At 34.6% G+C, this 18,254-nt stretch overlaps 2 protein-coding genes and 1 long non-coding RNA gene across 3 annotated transcripts; 2 read left to right on the plus strand and 1 right to left on the minus strand.

Annotated features, from left to right (window-relative positions):
• Positions 1-1,903: 1,903 nt before the first annotated feature.
• LOC139810286 (uncharacterized) lies at positions 1,904-4,680 on the plus strand. Its single transcript, XR_011731276.1, has 5 exons — positions 1,904-3,341; positions 3,442-3,634; positions 3,814-4,080; positions 4,167-4,319; positions 4,408-4,680. It is a non-coding gene; the product is annotated as an uncharacterized lncRNA (long non-coding RNA).
• Positions 4,681-7,202: 2,522 nt separating this feature from the next.
• LOC139809577 (uncharacterized) lies at positions 7,203-12,428 on the minus strand. Its single transcript, XM_071772551.1, is given in 4 exon segments — positions 7,203-7,297; positions 7,557-9,731; positions 9,734-11,967; positions 12,163-12,428. Coding segments are annotated over 4 exon segments (4,770 nt in total).
• A 1,427-nt stretch (positions 12,429-13,855) lies between these two features.
• LOC139809803 (uncharacterized) lies at positions 13,856-17,877 on the plus strand. Its single transcript, XM_071773006.1, has 4 exons — positions 13,856-14,122; positions 14,196-14,358; positions 14,440-14,576; positions 14,732-17,877. The coding sequence occupies exons 2-4, from the start codon at positions 14,298-14,300 to the stop codon at positions 15,065-15,067; spliced, it is 534 nt and encodes a 177-aa protein (XP_071629107.1). The 5' UTR covers positions 13,856-14,122; positions 14,196-14,297; the 3' UTR covers positions 15,068-17,877.
• The last annotated feature ends 377 nt before the right edge of the window (positions 17,878-18,254 follow it).

Raw genomic sequence — 18,254 nt, forward strand, 5'->3', positions numbered from 1 at the left:
CAACTCAAGCGGCCAATCACCGTCGTAGTCGCCGCAACGAACGCGGCTTAACAATACAGCTGCATGATCACCGCAGCCGATGGCCACGTGATACCATAGCTTTATACATATATACATATTTCGTAGGACGGTGCGTCCTATGGAGCGGATTATATATTACGCGGAAGCGGAACCAATAGATTACGTTTCGACGGAATTAAAAATCCATGCTAAATAAATAAAAATAAAAATGAAAAAGATTATTAACTTATGTACATTGTATTATAAATTAACATAATAACTGAAATAAAATTAAAAATTTTTACAAAATATATTTGTTTAATAATAACAAAAAGTTTCGTTAAGATTAATGAATTTTCTATTAGGAAAACCAAAAAAAAATAAAAAAATAATTTGGTTGCGTCAATCTCAACGAATTTGTGTGTTTTGCTTTCTCAATAATATATTTACTTGACACAAATAAAAAACATGGTAATGCCAACCGAATCGTCTTACATACAGGTCTGGAAACTTCAATGGTGGGGGTAGGTCGCTTAGTGAAGTTGTTTTTAAGTCATCTAATAGCCACTAGAGTCGTTGCGATCGATGTTCGCGCGGTGGCGAGGGACGCCGGAGACCGGGGGGGATATCTGTCATATGAAATTTGGCGGAGTGGTTTTGTGACAACTTCGTAGTCTCGACATTATGGGTTCGAATCTCCGTGCCCTTAATTTTTTTTTTTAAATTCTTTCACAATAATAATGTGATAAATAATAATGCTTTAAATAATTAAAGACTACAAATTAATAAAATATGTATAAATATAAATATAAATAAAAATAAATATAAATATAAAATAAATACGAGTTTTTATTCTAAAAATTAAGAACAAATAAAAATATTTTTTATATGTGTATTTTTATCCTTTTTTTTATTTTTGTGGGCATTCCAGGTTGTCAATTCAAGGTAAGTATAACGAATAAAAATCAACTCTTTAATTTTATCTCCTTTTATTTTATTTTTAAAATTTTTGCAGGTATTTTAGTTTTTAAAATCAAGTACATACGAGAGAAAATATAAATCAATCCTTCAATTTTTGCCATTTTATTTTATTTTTTACAGGTATTCCAAAGTTGAAATGGACAGTGTTTGGCTGCATGCAAGAAAGTATTGCAAGGTAAGAAAGATGATATTATTGAGTAAGAAGGATATTATTGAGTTAGGGTCAAAGCACGTAATATTGCGTAGCGATATATGACTGTCATATAATTGACTAATGAATAAGGTGCTTACGTTTCGCTTACGTAAGCACCTTATTCATTAGTCAATTTGGATAATTTTTTCTTAACAACAAATTTTTTTTTCAGTTTTAAATTTTCCTGGTGAGCGTTTTGCCTCATTCTTAGTCGTATATAGTAAACTATTGCATAGGACAGGATTTCAGATGCATGTTCTTTACAGGGAAACGTGAAGGTGTAAGAATCAAGTACTTCATCGAGAGTTACATCGAAGAAAAAAAAATTATCCAAATTGACTAATGAATAAGGTGCTTACGTAAGCGAAACGTAAGCACCTTATTCATTAGTCAATTATATGACAGTCATATATCGCTACGCAATATTACGTGCTTTGACCCTAACTCAATAATATCCTTCTTACTCAATAATATCATCTTTCTTACCTTGCAATACTTTCTTGCATGCAGCCAAACACTGTCCATTTCAACTTTGGAATACCTGTAAAAAATAAAATAAAATGGCAAAAATTGAAGGATTGATTTATATTTTCTCTCGTATGTACTTGATTTTAAAAACTAAAATACCTGCAAGAATTTTAAAAATAAAATAAAAGGAGATAAAATTAAAGAGTTGATTTTTATTCGTTATACTTACCTGGAATGCCCACAAAAATAAAAAAAAAGGATAAAAATACACATAAAAAATATTTTTATTTGTTCTTAATTTTTAGATTAAAAACTCGTATTTATTTTATATTTATATTTATTTTTATATATTTATTTTTATTTATATTTATATTTATACATATTTTATTAATTTGTAGTCTTTAATTATTTAAAGCATTATTATTTATCACATTATTATTGTGAAAGAATTTAAAAAAAAATTAAGGGCACGGAGATTCGAACCCATAATGTCGAGACTACGAAGTTGTCACAAAACCACTCCGCCAAATTTCATATGACAGATATCCCCCCCGGCCTCCGGCGTCCCTTGCCACCGCGCGAACATCGATCGCAACGACTCTAGTGGCTATTAGATGACTTAAAAACAATTTCACTAAGCGACCTACCCCCACCACTGGAATTAGCGGTAGTCTCCAGACCTGTATGTAAGACCGTGACCGAGATTATCTGCTACAAATAAACGACAATTCACATAAATGTGAATATTATCATTTGTCTTATATACTGGATGCGTATGTAAAAATTTTAATTCTTTGATGAGTGGTAAAAAGGTACTTTTATTTCCAAACTCTTTTCGATCGTTACCATTAAATAATAGTGCAACCTGATATTAACAAGGTGAGAGTAAGCATTTGGAGGTATACACGGCAAAGAATAATACACAGCACCAATTTTATGAATGCCTGCATGGGAACCGAGTGGATCATTTACTTCAAATTCATCGTAGTAAAATATCAGAGGAATAATTATTCTGTTTGGATATATGATCATTAGAACATAACCTCCCTATACATGGTAAAAAGAGCGGGAACTTTTGTGTAACGGCAGATCAACAGGGGATTCCCCTTTATACACTACATACATGAAGGCTTTATTGAATAAGATTTTGTTTAACAGGGTTTAGATCGTAAAAATAAATATAGATACATGATATGGTACAAATTCTTGTATTATTATATTGTGGAACTGCTTGTATATAAAATCGTTTAATTAATCGTATCTTTTTATCGTTTCTCGATTTTTTTTTGTAATTACAGATAACTGTCGTATATTAAAGAATTCGTACTGTGTTTATCGAAATTTCCCACACACATAATCCGATCATAACTATATAATTACATAATTTATACGATTCGAAACAAATAACAAGGATTCCCGCAAAATTTCCTATAAATAATGTTAAATATTTTTAAATAAATATATTTAAAAAGAAATATTTCTTTTTTTTCTAAAGAAAACAGATATTAAGTTAATATATTTGATATTAAAATAAATATATATATATATGTATATAACGAATGTGTTATTAGAGGAGGAAATTGATAAGGAATCTTTTATGAATCTGAGTGAGAGAGAAGTATCACGAATAATAACTACGATCGGAGAAATTCACTGTTTCTTTGAAAACAGAAACTTATGGGCGGACAGTATAAAACAGGTAAAAATAAGATTTCTATAATTTGCAAAGTTTAAATAAAAAGTAAAAATATAAAATAATTGAACAATCTGTTTGCAAGAATTATTTTCTTTTTTTGCAGAAGAGATGTGGAATATCAGATGACTTTAAACCAGAAAAATCGTTATCATGAAAAAAATGAACAATTGTCGAAATCATTAACAGTGAGAGCAAAGTCTGATTTGTGTTTACAAGAAAAGAATCAAGAATCAAGTCTTGAGTCAAAAGAAACAAGGTTTTCTAAATTATCTGGCAATAACGACGCACTAGTTTCAGTATGTTGTATTTTTTAAATAATAATACTCTTTTTCATTAAAAATAAAAATATAATTATTAAAACAAAAATAAATACAAATGCATTAAAATAAAAATAAATAGTAAATGATAGTAAAACCGTTATAAGATATGATTAATTGGAAGAAATATATTCATCAACATTTTTCTTTCTTAACAGACATCACATTTCAACAAAGGCCTTCTAAGTGATGAAATATTAAATACAACCATCAATGATGATGTTAATTCTGAAAATAAATCTCATAATGCTGCTAATGTATTACATTCATCAGATGAATCGACTAACGAAAAAGAGAATACAAATTCAACATTAAGAAAATTTGATGTTAAAAAATCAAAGTCAACTGATAATACTGACAATCCAAATAAAGAAAATAAAATTGTATGCGTTTGCCCAAGTCATTCTGCAACGATTCAAAATACGGTAACATTTTCATTTAAGATATGATCATAATTGTAAACAAAGTAGTATATATGTATGTCTGTATTTTACTTTATCAATTTTTATAGGATTTGGAAAGACTTATCAAATTTTATAGATGGACAAATCATTATAAAATTTTATGAAAAGCATAACATACTTGATGAAGCCAAACGTAGAAAACTAACTGATCTGCTTGTTACTCATTTTATGTATAAAAAATCTGGAGACACTACAGAAATGTAAATGCAAAATATTTTATTTATTGATGAAATATTTTTACTCTATACTCATAATATGCATTACATAAATATGTTCTAATGTTCTTAGAGTTCGCTTGGTAAATGGTGATTTTGATATTTTATCGCATAAAATCAACAACTTGTTCCCAAATGAGCGTCAAGCTTTCTATTATGTTCCACCAAAATGTGAAAGACCTTCCCAAAAAGTATCTAAAGGAAAATTACCTGACTTTTATAGAAATAAACTAGATGAGTGCCGTCAAATTGGTCTTGTACAAAAAAAACGAAAAAGGATTGACGATATTGACGATATTCTTGAATCAAACATTAATCTTACAAGTAATTACAATAAAAAAAATATTTTTTGAAAAATTGCAAATGTTTAAAATTATATTTTTAAATATTTTGTAAATTAATTTTACGTTAATTTGTTTTATGAAACATTTTTGAAAATAAATAAATAAATAAAAAAAAAATATATATATATATATATATATATATAATGTTTATTTCCAAAAATATTTTATAAAAGAATATATATATGTGTTGTGACGTTGCGGCTCGCCGCACCGTCGCGGCGTCCCGCCGCCCGCGCCGTCACAAGGCGCGGAATTTCGCGCCCGGGGACGGACCAGGGAGGCGACGACGAGATCTCCAGGGGTCGTATTTAATCGCGTTTCCGCATTCTGATTACCTTCTTTTGTTTTTATGCAATGTAATACGCACGGCACCTCACACACACCACGGCAAACCTTCGAGGGAGTACTTGGCGAAGGAAATCAAGGACGATCGATAACCAAGGAGGGGTGGCAAACACGGAAGCAGCAGAGATCGCGGGCTGGCGAGAGCAACGCGGCAGGCGGGCGGCACGTGCGGCAGCGACGGACGAGGCCGCCGATAGCGGGGCCCCAAGCGCTTGGGTAAAAACCCGGCTTCAGCAAAAGATCTCCACAAAACACCGACCCACGGGGTGGCTGGCCACCGCCCCAGGGTCAAACCGGAGGCACACCGGCACGAGCGAAGTTCCGTCCGCCGCTAAGGAAAAAATTTGAGGAGTCGTACGCCGCCGAGGGACCGTTGCCCGCCCCCGAAGGATCTCGTATCGACAGCACTGCGCCGGGACACCGCGGGCTTGCAAGCTTGCGCCCGATTGGCTCGCGCGCCCCTCAGGAAGGGGTACCGTATCGATTCCGCAATCGAGCGGGTTTAGCGTTTCACTCTCTGGTCGTCCGTCGGCGAGATAATACGTTTTGCTAAGATACGCGATAGCCACCCCGAGTCGGGTATTTCGATATCTTTATCTGGCGGATCGAGGATCGTTGGTGGAAGGTGACGGCGAGGAGCCCAGGAGGAGGCGTATCACCGGTGAGGTTGCCCGTAAATCGCGAAATGTAAAGCCACGACACCGCCCTCCGGTGCACGCTCTCGCTCGGGATAACGCATGTTAAGATCGAGTGTAATTTCGCAATCGATAACGAGAGCGAAGGGCCTCGGGATAGTATCGTGGCCGCGGAACCGTGGTACAAGCGTTATGGCGGATCCCTGGAGGTCGCGATAGGCGTTAATGAGTTCGATATCGCGAGTATATTGCGTTGTCCTCGCGACCTTGGTGTACGGCCGCATACGGGCCGGTACTTCGTAAATTGCGTTACCGTTTCTTCGCGTCGGGAAATTCTTGTGTTTGAGCGTCGGTGTTAGCGTATCGATTTGTGTTCGGATCTTACTTGCGTTACGTCCTATGGCGTCCCTGCTCGCGATAACCTCGAATTTTGCGTTGGGATGTCGATGGCATTGTTAATTGCGGTCGACTGTCGTTCCCGCCGATTGATTAATTATGTTAGACTTGTACTCGCGTTAAGAAACTACCGGCGTTCACACGTTTCGTGCGTTTAGATGTTACTTGCGTAGTTCTGCATGGCGTTCCGTGGTTATTAGCGATATCGCGACTCTAGTATTTCGCGTTGACCGGTATTCCGCATCATTGGAGAACCGCCTTAATCCAGTATTTTGCGTTAGTTATCGTATTCTTTGCCTGGTTAAATGACTCGGCGCCTTCCCGTTGCGCCCGAGCAGAATCACTCGCGTTAGGTTATAGTCCGGGAGCCAGCGACCTTTTTCAATGACCAAAACCACAAAAGCTGAAAATTTTTCCTAAGCTTTATTTGGTATCACTAGTAAGTGAATGGACCTCCAGCTGGCGCACTTCCGGGGGGTGTAGCTGCGGCAGCCTCCCACACACGTAAAATAATAATAAAAAAAAACTAATACCGCAAAAGCTGAAACTTTGTTAACATGTTGATTATGTTACAATTAAATGAAAAAACGTATCCAGCCGAATTTAGAGTGGGGGATTATGCCCCAGCTTTTCACGTAAAGAAGTGAAAAATATGCTCTGAGTAAACTGATACCGCAAAAGCTGAAATTTGGTAAACTAATAGTTAAGATAATAACTTAAACGAAAAAAACATCCAGCTTTATATTTAGTAGGGGAAAAGTGCCCAGCTGATGCAGTGAAAGATGCTGCGCATCGATATGCGTGCGGGCGCGTTGCATCTTTGACTGCATCAGCTGGACACTTTTCCCTCACTAAATATAAAGCTGGATATTTTTTTTGTTTAACTTATTCAGTTAACTATTGTATTACCAAATTTCAGCTCTTGCGGTATCAGATATCTATACTTTTCTCATTAGACACAGCGCGTCCATGCAGTTATTGGATGATATATACGTATAACTTTTCTGCTCTAAAGGAAGATAATAAAAAATGTATACTATTAATTATTAAAAAATTTTTTTAGTATTTATTTAAAAAATATACTAAAAATAAAAATAAACATACATAGTGTTAATACGCGTAAAGTAATATAATAATGTACAAATTTTTTAGATTTCGCCTTCTTCGGATTCATCGTCATCGAACTCATTATCGCTTTCGTTATCGCTGCAATTGATGTCGATCTGTGAAATATCTTCACCATCTGTAAACATATATAATAATAATATATTAAAAGACATAGATGATAATTATATAAAAACACGCGAGAGCAAAATTTTAACGCAAATCAGATTATTAACTATAAAAAAGTTTACATGCTATACGAAATTGTTATAAATATTATTCAGTTTTATTTTAAAATTAAAATTATATAGATAAAATTAAAAAAAAATAATCAAAATTTACATTAAAATAATTAAAAAAATAATGAAATGAGAGAAATATATCAGTATTATTCTAACCTGTTCTACTGTTTTGGTCATCATCGATAGTTATATCTCCAAGGGAAGAGGGTAGCTGCTCACCCTCGAACCATTTGAAAAGATATTTTCCCTCCTTCTCTTCCCAGCCAAAGTCAGTCGGATGTAATGCCGTTGGAACCTGAAGATGAGCGTGTGCCCAAATATTTGCTATATATGTTGTCCGCAGCAAATGTTGGTGCAGCTCAATTTTGCAGGGAGGCAGAGCTGATCCGTCGATATTATTCTTCAGTAAACGGAATATGTCATCGTTTCGTACAATATTGTATGTCTTCAAAAATGTTGTAACTCGTGCTTCGTTGACTTTGTTGATTTTCTTGAATCCATACATACGACAAACATATTCTTCTGTATTATCAAACGTACTCTGCAACTCGTCGTCAGGTGCGTTGCTTAGTTTGATAAAACTATCGATATATATTTTTGAATTGTGTAAAATTTTATACGGACGACTTTTTCCTTTCTTGAAAAATGACGGGTTATAATCGCAACCCGTCAGGGCATGAAAAGCCGGCAGCGCTGCGCTCAATTTAGGGCCTAACGTTTCATACAGTTTGCTAATGTTAATAAAGCGCTGATTATTACCGACTCCGGCTTCCATTGAAACTTTAACATTAGCGTTACTTAAGGCACTCATGTTAGAAAGCATTATTACGGCCACGTCAGTATCGGAGCATCTTATCGTGACATGTGCGTCGTAATCTATTTGGCAGACGTGGAAAACGATCTTCGTATCCGCTTCTTCATGCGCTGGACAGCTTAATAAAACATCGTGCGTCCTTTCTACGTGGCCATTATTGACTTTATATTTATAGCACTGATCATAATTTATAAAAACAGTTTTATTACCAATCAAAGGTGCTACGTGATCAAGTGTCCAGTGCTGTATAATAAAATTCACTAACGCCTCTTTAAAATTGGCGTTTTTCAAGTCGTTACAGAAATCAGAAGAACGTATTTGATCTGCTCCCTCGATGTGGAATTGTGTGACTTGCATTCCTCTCAAAGAATGTTCATTATCTTTGATGGAAGGAAAAATGTACCTATCAAAGGCGATTACTATAACTTCCGCATTATTCGAGCAAAACATAGTTAAAATTTTAATAGATATGTTTCCGTAAGTAGCTGGAACTTCCCTCATCAAATAAAGCATAAAAAATCCATCGAACACCTTGACGTTAGTATGCTCCGGAGTATGCGGCTCAATTTGCTGCTCGAGTACTTTTAATAGAGCTGCCTTATTAGTTTTACAAATAGATCCATCTATGTGACACATTGATAATGGCATTGGCGTTAGAGGATATGTTAAAACTTTATCTATATCTAAAGATTTTTTCAACGATATACATAACAATTGGCCAAACAAATCACGTTGCATACGCAGTTCAACAACTTTTCCTGACACTGACATTTTCCTTTTTTGCATATTATCTGTAAAATTAAGCAATTTATTTTTTTTTATGGGTTTCTCAAATCTTTTTTCATCTTCGGCACATTCTTTAATAAAATTTTCTCGTTGTTCATTACCCATTATTTCGACATTAAGTAAGAAACTTTCTATATTTTCTTGCACTGTTTGGCCTGTCGAAATATTAAATAAATGATTTTTATCTAAATCAGCAGAAAACGGATTAATGTTTTGTTTAATATTATCAATAAAATTATGAAGCTGTTGAGAATTCCTAGTTATTCTGCTTATCTGCAAGTCGGCAGTGATATCCTGACCTTTTCTCAGCCCTGTCTGCTCCATCGTATGACTTATGATTGTCGATCTCAAAGTGTGACTTTTGCACCACCGCTGTCGAGCAGATATCGAATTTGTCATGTGACTCACACCTGTAAGCTTATTGGCAGCATCGGCATTTATTGTTTGTTCCAGAGTTAAATCAACGGGTTGTCTTGAGTATGGTTTGTCAGTTCTCTTTACACCAAATGTTCCCATTTCTAGTTGCTCCTTTAATCCTGGATGAGTTTCATCAACTTTCAGCAGATTATCATGGTATTTCACTACGTATCTTGAGTAGTTTTGTTGATTAAAAGTAAAACACAAGTTGGCTATTTTCGGCAAGATAGATGTAAACAGTTGAACATTCCCACTTCGTACGCTTGCACTCAGTGTTAAGTAATAGTCTATAAAAGTAACGTACATCATGTAAACTGTGGAGTTTTACCGTGCTCTCCTTGCAGTGTTTGCTGTTTAAATTGTTGATATTCATCAAATAAATTCTGTAGGTTTCGTGGCAGTACTCGAGGTTGATCAGATCTTTCTTCTTTAAATTTAATTAAATATATTTTCATGTCGTCGCTACATTCAATATTTTTCTGGTTCAAAAATTCTTCGAAATGTAAAATTTGCACAGCTAATGATGCGATTGGATGCAATCGTTTGCACCTATTAAAATGTTTTCCTGCAATAAAACTGTTTACAGATCCGTTCGCCAGCATTTGCGCGTTGACCATAACATTCGTAATACCACAGTTGTCAATAAATTTACCAACGGCTTTAAAGTAAGACATCATTATGTGGAAGGATCCAATATGAATAAATAAGTCGTTGTAACGTGGTTTTTCGGTACACTGAATTTGAAGTGCAATTTTAGCGATAGCGAGATCGTAAGTAACTTGCATATACTTTTCGCCGCATTCCCTAGCGACCTGTTGACTCTGCTTCATAGTTTCCACAACAACTGATTTGCTCGTCGGTGAGGCGTTAATTGTGGTTAAGTAGCAAAGCTTTTGCGTTGGAGCTGTGTCCTTGTAGATCAAGCTATTAAAACCAACCCACATCGGTGTTTTGGGTACTTCAAGGTAGTGGGAAAGCATGAACGCGAAATTAATTTTTTGTAACCATTCTGAACTCGGAGTTGTTAAATCTGATGAAACATCTGCAGGCTGTAAACGTTCGTGAAGTTTTGGTGTCTTAGTGTACGGTTCTAACTCGTGAGTAATTGCGTCGAAAGTCCGCCTTCGTTTATTAGATTTTTTGGAAGGGCCTGCTGTACTTATTTCAGCGCTGTTGTCCTCATTATCATGCTCAATAGAATTATCAATATTTTGAAAAATGATACCCACGGTGTCGTGCAGTGTGTCCTTACCGGATATCTTTGTCGCATCGACGAATCGATCGAAATTATTAAATGCGACACCAGTGCATAGATTTCTTGAACGAATGATGCCTTCAGGACAAACATCAGGACGCATGCTAGAAGTAAACGTGGTTTCAGTCTCGATACCCTCCAGACTTGTGTAGCTACAGCAGTGGCCATATCGGTTGATAATGTTAACAATCTTCTTGCTATTTGTTAAACTTTTTAGACTCATACCAAGGCATATATGTTTCGAAGGTTTTATTCGTCCATTCGACACTGCATATATGATATCCTCGGAAAAAGATTTTGCTAATCTATTTCTACTGTCGCCGCGCTTACGACGATGATTTGGCCCACTAAGTAAATTTAAATAAAAATCAATTAAGTTCTCTGGAATGTCACACTCTCCTTTGATTAAATCTGCAGAGTTGAGCTGATCTGGCAATTTGTTTTGTTTGACATTCTGTATTTCCTGTCTTAAAATTAATGCTGCATGCAATAAAACTTCCTTTTTTTCGATGCGATGAAATTGTTGTTCTACGACAACGCCTTTGTAAGGTTTCACAAGTTTTTTATTATTGTGCGACACGATGGTTATTTTTTTTGAAAATGTAGCTAGAAGACGATTTTCTAGATGATACGGCTTCGTCGTATATGCATCTGTGTTTGCCTTGTGTCCTTCCAAATAATCTATAAATATTGTGTTCAGATACGACAGGAAAAACGACTGATTTTTGGCGATGATATTTTCTGACACAAATTTACATACTTCTTCATATGCTTGAGAATGAACATCACGAGCTGTATGCCACTCTGTCCTTGGCTTCTCTTTACTTTTCTTCGATACCGCTGTATTTTCGTATTTTTTTCGGCATATCGTATGATAAAATATTAATTTGTCTTCTAACGCCAAGTTATGCAATTTTTGAACAAACTGTATATCGTTCAAGTCCATTGCAATTTGCTGTATAGTTGATAATGCTTTTTCCTTCTCTAATAGATGTAATTGTTGCTCCCGGCCTTGATGTTTTTTCCTATTTTTATCACAAAATAAACAAATAGGATTATGTGATGCCTCTTGAACAATGCCAGATACGTCAAAATTGTCAACTACAGCCACATCGTCTGGATCAGTGGCATCCTCGCCCCCAGCGACATCGTCGCCTGCGTCGACATTTTCGCGTTCAGCTTTCTCGTTTTCAGCATCAACCTCGCCTTCTCCTTCAACTGCAGCCTCACCTCTACCGCCATCCACGCCTTCAATAACACCCTCGTTTCCAGCGGCATGCTCGCCTTCCACAGCACTGTCGTGAATAAAAAATAATTTTATAATAAATCATGCATGCATAATATAGAAAAGAGTAATGTACTAGAGATAATGTACTAATGTATTAATGTAAACAAAAATTTTTACAGAATGTAAGATCAAAATTAATTTTATAATCTTTAAGGAAAAATATTTTATTTACACTTATTTATCTTATAATAGAAGCACTTACTCTGTACTTGAAGATGAGGATGCCTGCTTTTTCGGATCATATCCTCTCTGTTTGGGCGGTAATGCTGTAAAACGGTTGTGGCACTGACTGTGATAAACTTGAAAACTGTTCGGCTTTTCCGGCAACACAACGTTCGAGAAAGCCAAATCAGCGTGTTTCCGAATTTTTAATATGGCTATACATTTCTTTAACTTGTCCGCATCAAAAAGATTTAATTTTCCGCTTTTTTTGGAGCAAAATACGCAAAACGGATGTACGTTAGACATTGTCGCGGCGCAGCTCCGATTGGTACAAGTTCAACGGTCGCACTAGATAGCTTGGCGTCACTCTGGCAAATTCGGAGCATAGAGACGCCAAATTTGCTAGTGTAAATATTTACTAAAACTCTTTAAATTCAAGAACTTGTGAGATAGTATAATAACGTCTGCATGGACGCTCTGTGTTTAATGAGAAAAGTATAAATATCTGATACCGCAAGAGCTGAAATTTGGTAATACAATAGTTAACTGAACAAGTTAAACGAAAAAAATATCCAGCTTTATATTTAGTGAGGGAAAAGTGTCCAGCTGATGCAGTCAAAGATACAACGCGCCCGAGCGCATACCGATGCACAGCGTCATTCACTGCATCAGCTGGGCACTTTTCCCCCATTAAATATAAAGCTGGATGTTTTTTTCGTTTAAGTTATTAACTTAACTATTAGTTTACAAAATTTCAGCTTTTGCGGTATCAGTTTACTCAGCGCATATTTTTCACTTCTTTACGTGAAAAGCTGGGGCATAATCCCCCACTCTACATTCAGCTGGATACGTTTTTTCATTTCTTTATAACATAATCAACATGTTAACAAAGTTTCAGCTTTTGCGGTATTAGTTTTTTTTTATTATTATTTTACGTGTGTGGGAGGCTGCCGCAGCTACACCCCCCGGAACTGCGCAAGCTGGAGGTCCATTCACTTACTAGTGATACCAAATAGAGCTTAGGAAAAATTTTCAGCTTTTGTGAAATGACTAACTCTAAACGGTCGCTGGCTCCCGGACTATTAAGATATCATGGCGACAGAGTTTTCGTACGGTTCCGGACGTGGTTTGCACGCAATCCAAGCGTGACGTACCATTATTTCGCGACATTTTGCGTTGAACCTCACTCTTATTAGTGATATTAAGTGTAGTATTCTTGCGTATTATAACTTTCGACTCGAATTATTAATTGTTTGAGAATAGCGCCTTCAGCGTGTTTATTAGAGACTCAATTAATACTCCGTGGGTGTCTCGCGTCCGCCTTAATATTATTTCTGTTAGATGAATCCAGACCAGACACCCCGCCACCGGCTATTCTTGATTTATTTATTGAATTTATCTTGTGTTTGATCGAAGCCGAATGGATAAACGTTGTTATTTTCTCGACAATCAGTACTCAATAAATGTTATTTTCTTTGTTATCCAACTGAGTATGAAATTAACGTGTCACCCCGCCGAATATCGCGCTGCCCTTCATTAACCCCGCCCGTGATTAGGTCAAGCTAGCCGATTCCACGCACCTCCCCACTTCGTTTTGCGTCTCGTTTAGGTTTTCGCGATTTCGTGGACGCGAATGTACGCGTCTGGCGCCCAACATTCGGAACATTTCGTGGAGTATCGGAGGTGCGAGGAAATCACTGGAGAGGCCGACCATCCCGCTCTCCTAAGTCCTTTTGATCCGGCACACGTCCCGGAGCGGTCCAGGAGTGCAAAAAGTCGTGACAGTGTACATAAATATATATTTACATGTTACAGCAAAGCGTGTTTGCAAAACACACTTGCAGTGGTTGCAATACAACACAACACCTTGGTCATCTGTAGAGGAACATTGGAACAAATCTCGTGAATTGAGACATATTTTAATTACAGAACATAAAGGAAATATTTCTGATATTTTCAGTGAATACCCAGTACTCAAACAGGAATTAGGTTACACACTTGTAAGCAATGTTAAATTTATTTTTATTATATTATTTTTTAAAAACATTTATATAATATTATTTTTTATTTTAGTTAGAGAATGATTACAATTCTTTAATCAATGAGAAATCAAATATTTATAGTAAATGGCCCGAACTGTCTAAGAAATTAGAAACATTATTGACAAAACGAGTTATGAAAGATAAAACGTTTGCTAAGCGACTAGAAGAAATTCAATTATATGAAGAGGGAGATGGTAATATAAAATTATTTATTTAGTATCAAATTACAATTGACCTAATGGATGTGAATATAATTGTTTAAATACACTGTACAGTGCATAGAGATGCTGCATTGCTCTCTTTAATACCTGTTCTGTGTCCTTCCAATGTGCGACTAAAGATACCAGGAGGAAAAAAAATATGGCGACCTACAATAGCAGAATCAATGGATGCTTTCATTTGTCATATTAAGGTGTTTTAACGTTACATAAAGATATTTGTTTGCAATTTTATTAATTGAAATTTTCTTCAAATAAAATTAATTAAGTTTATTTCTAATGTAACTAAATAGTATATTGTCCGAACAAATTAATTAGCAATTTTCTAACAAAAGTTTAAATATTACAGGTTCCAGGAGAATTGGAAAGAGTAAAACGTGGAAAACGAGAGAATGCTGCTAAATTGAAAGAAACCGTCCAACCTTACATAATTGTTGTGGGTTCACAATTCACTGCAGTCGAGACAATTTATATCATCATTGATGATGTCATGTATAAAATGGAAAATATACTAAAAGCGGTCGACATTTTGTATAAAGTCTTTCAAGTTCTCAATGTAAAGTATCCAACTGGATGTGAGCAGGTATGGCTGTTTATCCAAAAGTATGTTTATGGGCGAACGACAAAGTGGGATAAGAACGACAAGTCTGTGATGAATCTAATAGATGAATTGGAGAGAGTTTGAATTATATAAGAGATTTAATACGTATAGTATGTATTAATTACGTATAATATTAACTGATTAATTGAAATAGTATTTAGTTTTAACTTCAGCGTTTATTTAATTGTAAGTTAAGCGTATAAAGTTCTAAGACTGCGACAATATGCATTATTTTGATATTTAAAACATTTTTTTTTTATTAGTTTTAACTTCAGCGTTTATTTAATTGTAAGTTAAGCCTATAAAGTTCGAAGACTGCGATAATATGCATTATTTTGATATTTAAAGCATTTTTTTTTTTTCGTAAAAAGTTTGACTGATTTTACCTTTCAAGATGTTCCGTTGCCATTTGTGTGAGACAAAATTCGAAAATATTGACCGGTTTATTCGTCACTTTTCTTTACTTCATAAATTTGAAACGTGCAATCGTTACATATGTGTGCAGAATGATTGCTACCGCATTTATCAAACGGTCAAAAGTTTTAAAAGTCATTTGATTACCAATCATGTGGAAAACAATCAAAATTCTGTACTCAATAATTCATTACGAATTCAGCTTGCTGCTGATTTCTCAAGTACAAATGATAACGAAAACAGGAATTTTAATGTTCATACACCCGATTCACTTGTAATTGAAGATGAAGAATTGAATGAAGAATTTCTTTTTCATTTAACCAACACTGAAGGGAATCTGATTAATATTAAAGAACGATTGCGACATGAAGCTGCAAAGTTCGCGTCTACTTTTTATAATGAATCGTCAATGAATAGGAGACATGTGCAAACAATTGTCGATTCTACACATATGTTTGTCAAGAATATTATATTTTCACATCTAAAGCCAACTGTTTTATCTTTTCTTAATATGGATGATAGACGTAAAATCGAACAAGTCTTAAACTTATTCGAAAATGCATTCGAATTATTTGATTCGGAGTATAAACGATTTAAATACTTTAAAGATTTGGGTACTTTAATAGAGCCAGAATCGTATGTGATTGGTCAACAAACTATTGAAAAAAAAGTTAATTCAAATTATGTAATTGTACCTACAAATGTCACTGGTCAATATATATCTGTCAAATTAGTTTTACAAAAATTATTTGTCATACCTGGCTTTTTACAACAAATTTTAAATTACATGCAAAGTTTATCAACGGAATCGAATAATATAATTTCAAATATTGTTCAGGCTGAATCATACAAAGAATTACAAGCAAAGTATCCAAACAGAATAATTATTCCTCTGATATTTTACTACGATGAATTTGAAGTAAATGATCCACTCGGTTCCCATGCAGGCATTCATAAAATTGGTGCTGTGTATTATTCTTTGCCGTGTATACCTCCAAATGCTTACTCTCACCTTGTTAATATACAGGTTGCACTATTATTTAATGGTAACGATCGAAAAGAGTTTGGAAATAAAAGTACCTTTTTACCACTCATCAAAGAATTAAAATTTTTACATACGCATCCAGTATATAAGACGAATGATAATATTCACATTTATGTGAATTGTCGTTTATTTGTAGCAGATAATCTCGGTCGCCATGAAATAGGTGGTTTTGTTGAGTCTTTTTCAGCTAATAAACCGTGTTCAGTGTGCAAAATATCTCGTAATGAATTATTGAGTACAACTACCGAAAAACATGAACTTTTACGTAATGCAGAGAATTACAGAGCTGATGTACAAAAAAACGATGTTAGTACAACCGGAATAAATGCAGAATGTGTATTCAATGAAATAGAAGACTTTCATATTTTGGAAAACAGTGCTCTTGATATCATGCATGATATTTATGAAGGAGTTTGTGAGTATGATTTATCTCAAATTTTGCTACAATACATTGTAAATTTAAAGCTTTTTACACTTCAAGATCTAAATGAACGTATTGGAGCTTTTGACTTTGGAGTAAGTGAATTGAGTAATCGAATTCCTTTTTTAAAAAGAGAAAAATTAAATAATTTTAATCTGGGTTTTTCTGCGGCTCAGGTAATACGTTTTACAAAATATTTTGGTCTTATTATTGGCGATTTTGTACCTCATAATGATCCACATTGGGAACTCTACCTTACTCTAAGAGCGATCATTGATATCCTAAACGCTAGATCTTTTCAATTGCAGGAAATTGAATATTTGCAATGTTTGGTAACGGAACATCATGAAATTTATATTCAGTTATTTGGTAATACGTTGAAACCGAAACACCATAATATGTTACATTACGCACGACTTATGCTTCGCGTAGGACCTCTGGTAAATCTTTGGTGCATGCGTTTCGAGGCGAAACATAAAGAGTCAAAAATAGAATCTCATATCGTAACTACTAGAAAAAATCTTCCATTAACGCTTGCGTTGAAACATCAATTAAAATTGAATCACAGATTACTTAATAATATTTCACTTACCGATGAAATAATACTGGGACCAGATGTTTCTGTAGATTCTATATATTTTCATCCTCAATTTCAATCCTTTAAAGAATACTTACCAGAAATTTATACTACTGTTTCATGGATTAAAGTCCAAAGTATTTTGTTTAAGCCACAATTTGTGTTGAATGTTGATGTAACGGACATGTTACCTGTTTTTGGTTTAATCCACTTTATTTGTTTAAACGAAGCAAAAGAACCGTTTTTTATTTTACAAGTATTAGACACTCTAAGTTTTTCAAGACATTTGTACGCTTATCGCATTTCGTTTTCAACTAATTGGAAAACTGTGAAATGTACTAATGCTAGTCAGTATAGCGTTACTTCCTTAGTAAAGTCGGCTGCTGCCGATTATTTTGTAATAGAAGATATGTAATAAAATTTTTTATTATCCTTTATATCTTTTTTATTTAATACAACCAAAAATTTTGGTTTAGTGTAATAAATAACTGAACTAAAATATTATATACATTACAATATTTTTATTTAAAGCAAGTAAACATTTTGGTTACAGGAACTAAATAGCGGCAATTAAATTTTTTGGTTGCAATCAATAAACATTTGTTTGATCCTATTTTAACCAAATTATTTGATACAGTGTACCAAATTTTTGTTCTGACAACAAAATTGTTTTTTCAGTGTAATTTTTTTAATTTCATGATTGACATTTTATAATCTTTTTTATTTATTGTTTGCTTTTGTAGAGCAACTAGCTGGTTACCCAGGCTTCGCCCCGGAAGACATGTGTAATAAGACACGCAAATAGTCTCTCTCT

Source organism: Temnothorax longispinosus, chromosome 3 (assembly GCF_030848805.1).
Source record: "Temnothorax longispinosus isolate EJ_2023e chromosome 3, Tlon_JGU_v1, whole genome shotgun sequence".
NCBI lineage: Eukaryota > Metazoa > Arthropoda > Insecta > Hymenoptera > Formicidae > Temnothorax > Temnothorax longispinosus.

Bases quoted from the DNA above. Each gene is read 5' to 3' on its own strand.
- LOC139809803 (XM_071773006.1), top strand. From the start codon at position 14,298: ATGAAAGATAAAACGTTTGCTAAGCGACTAGAAGAAATTCAATTATAT. The intron at 14,359-14,439 runs GTAATATAAAAT...TACACTGTACAG, and splicing joins ATTATATGAAGAGGGAGATG to TGCATAGAGATGCTGCATTG. The intron at 14,577-14,731 runs GTGTTTTAACGT...TAAATATTACAG, and splicing joins CTTTCATTTGTCATATTAAG to GTTCCAGGAGAATTGGAAAG.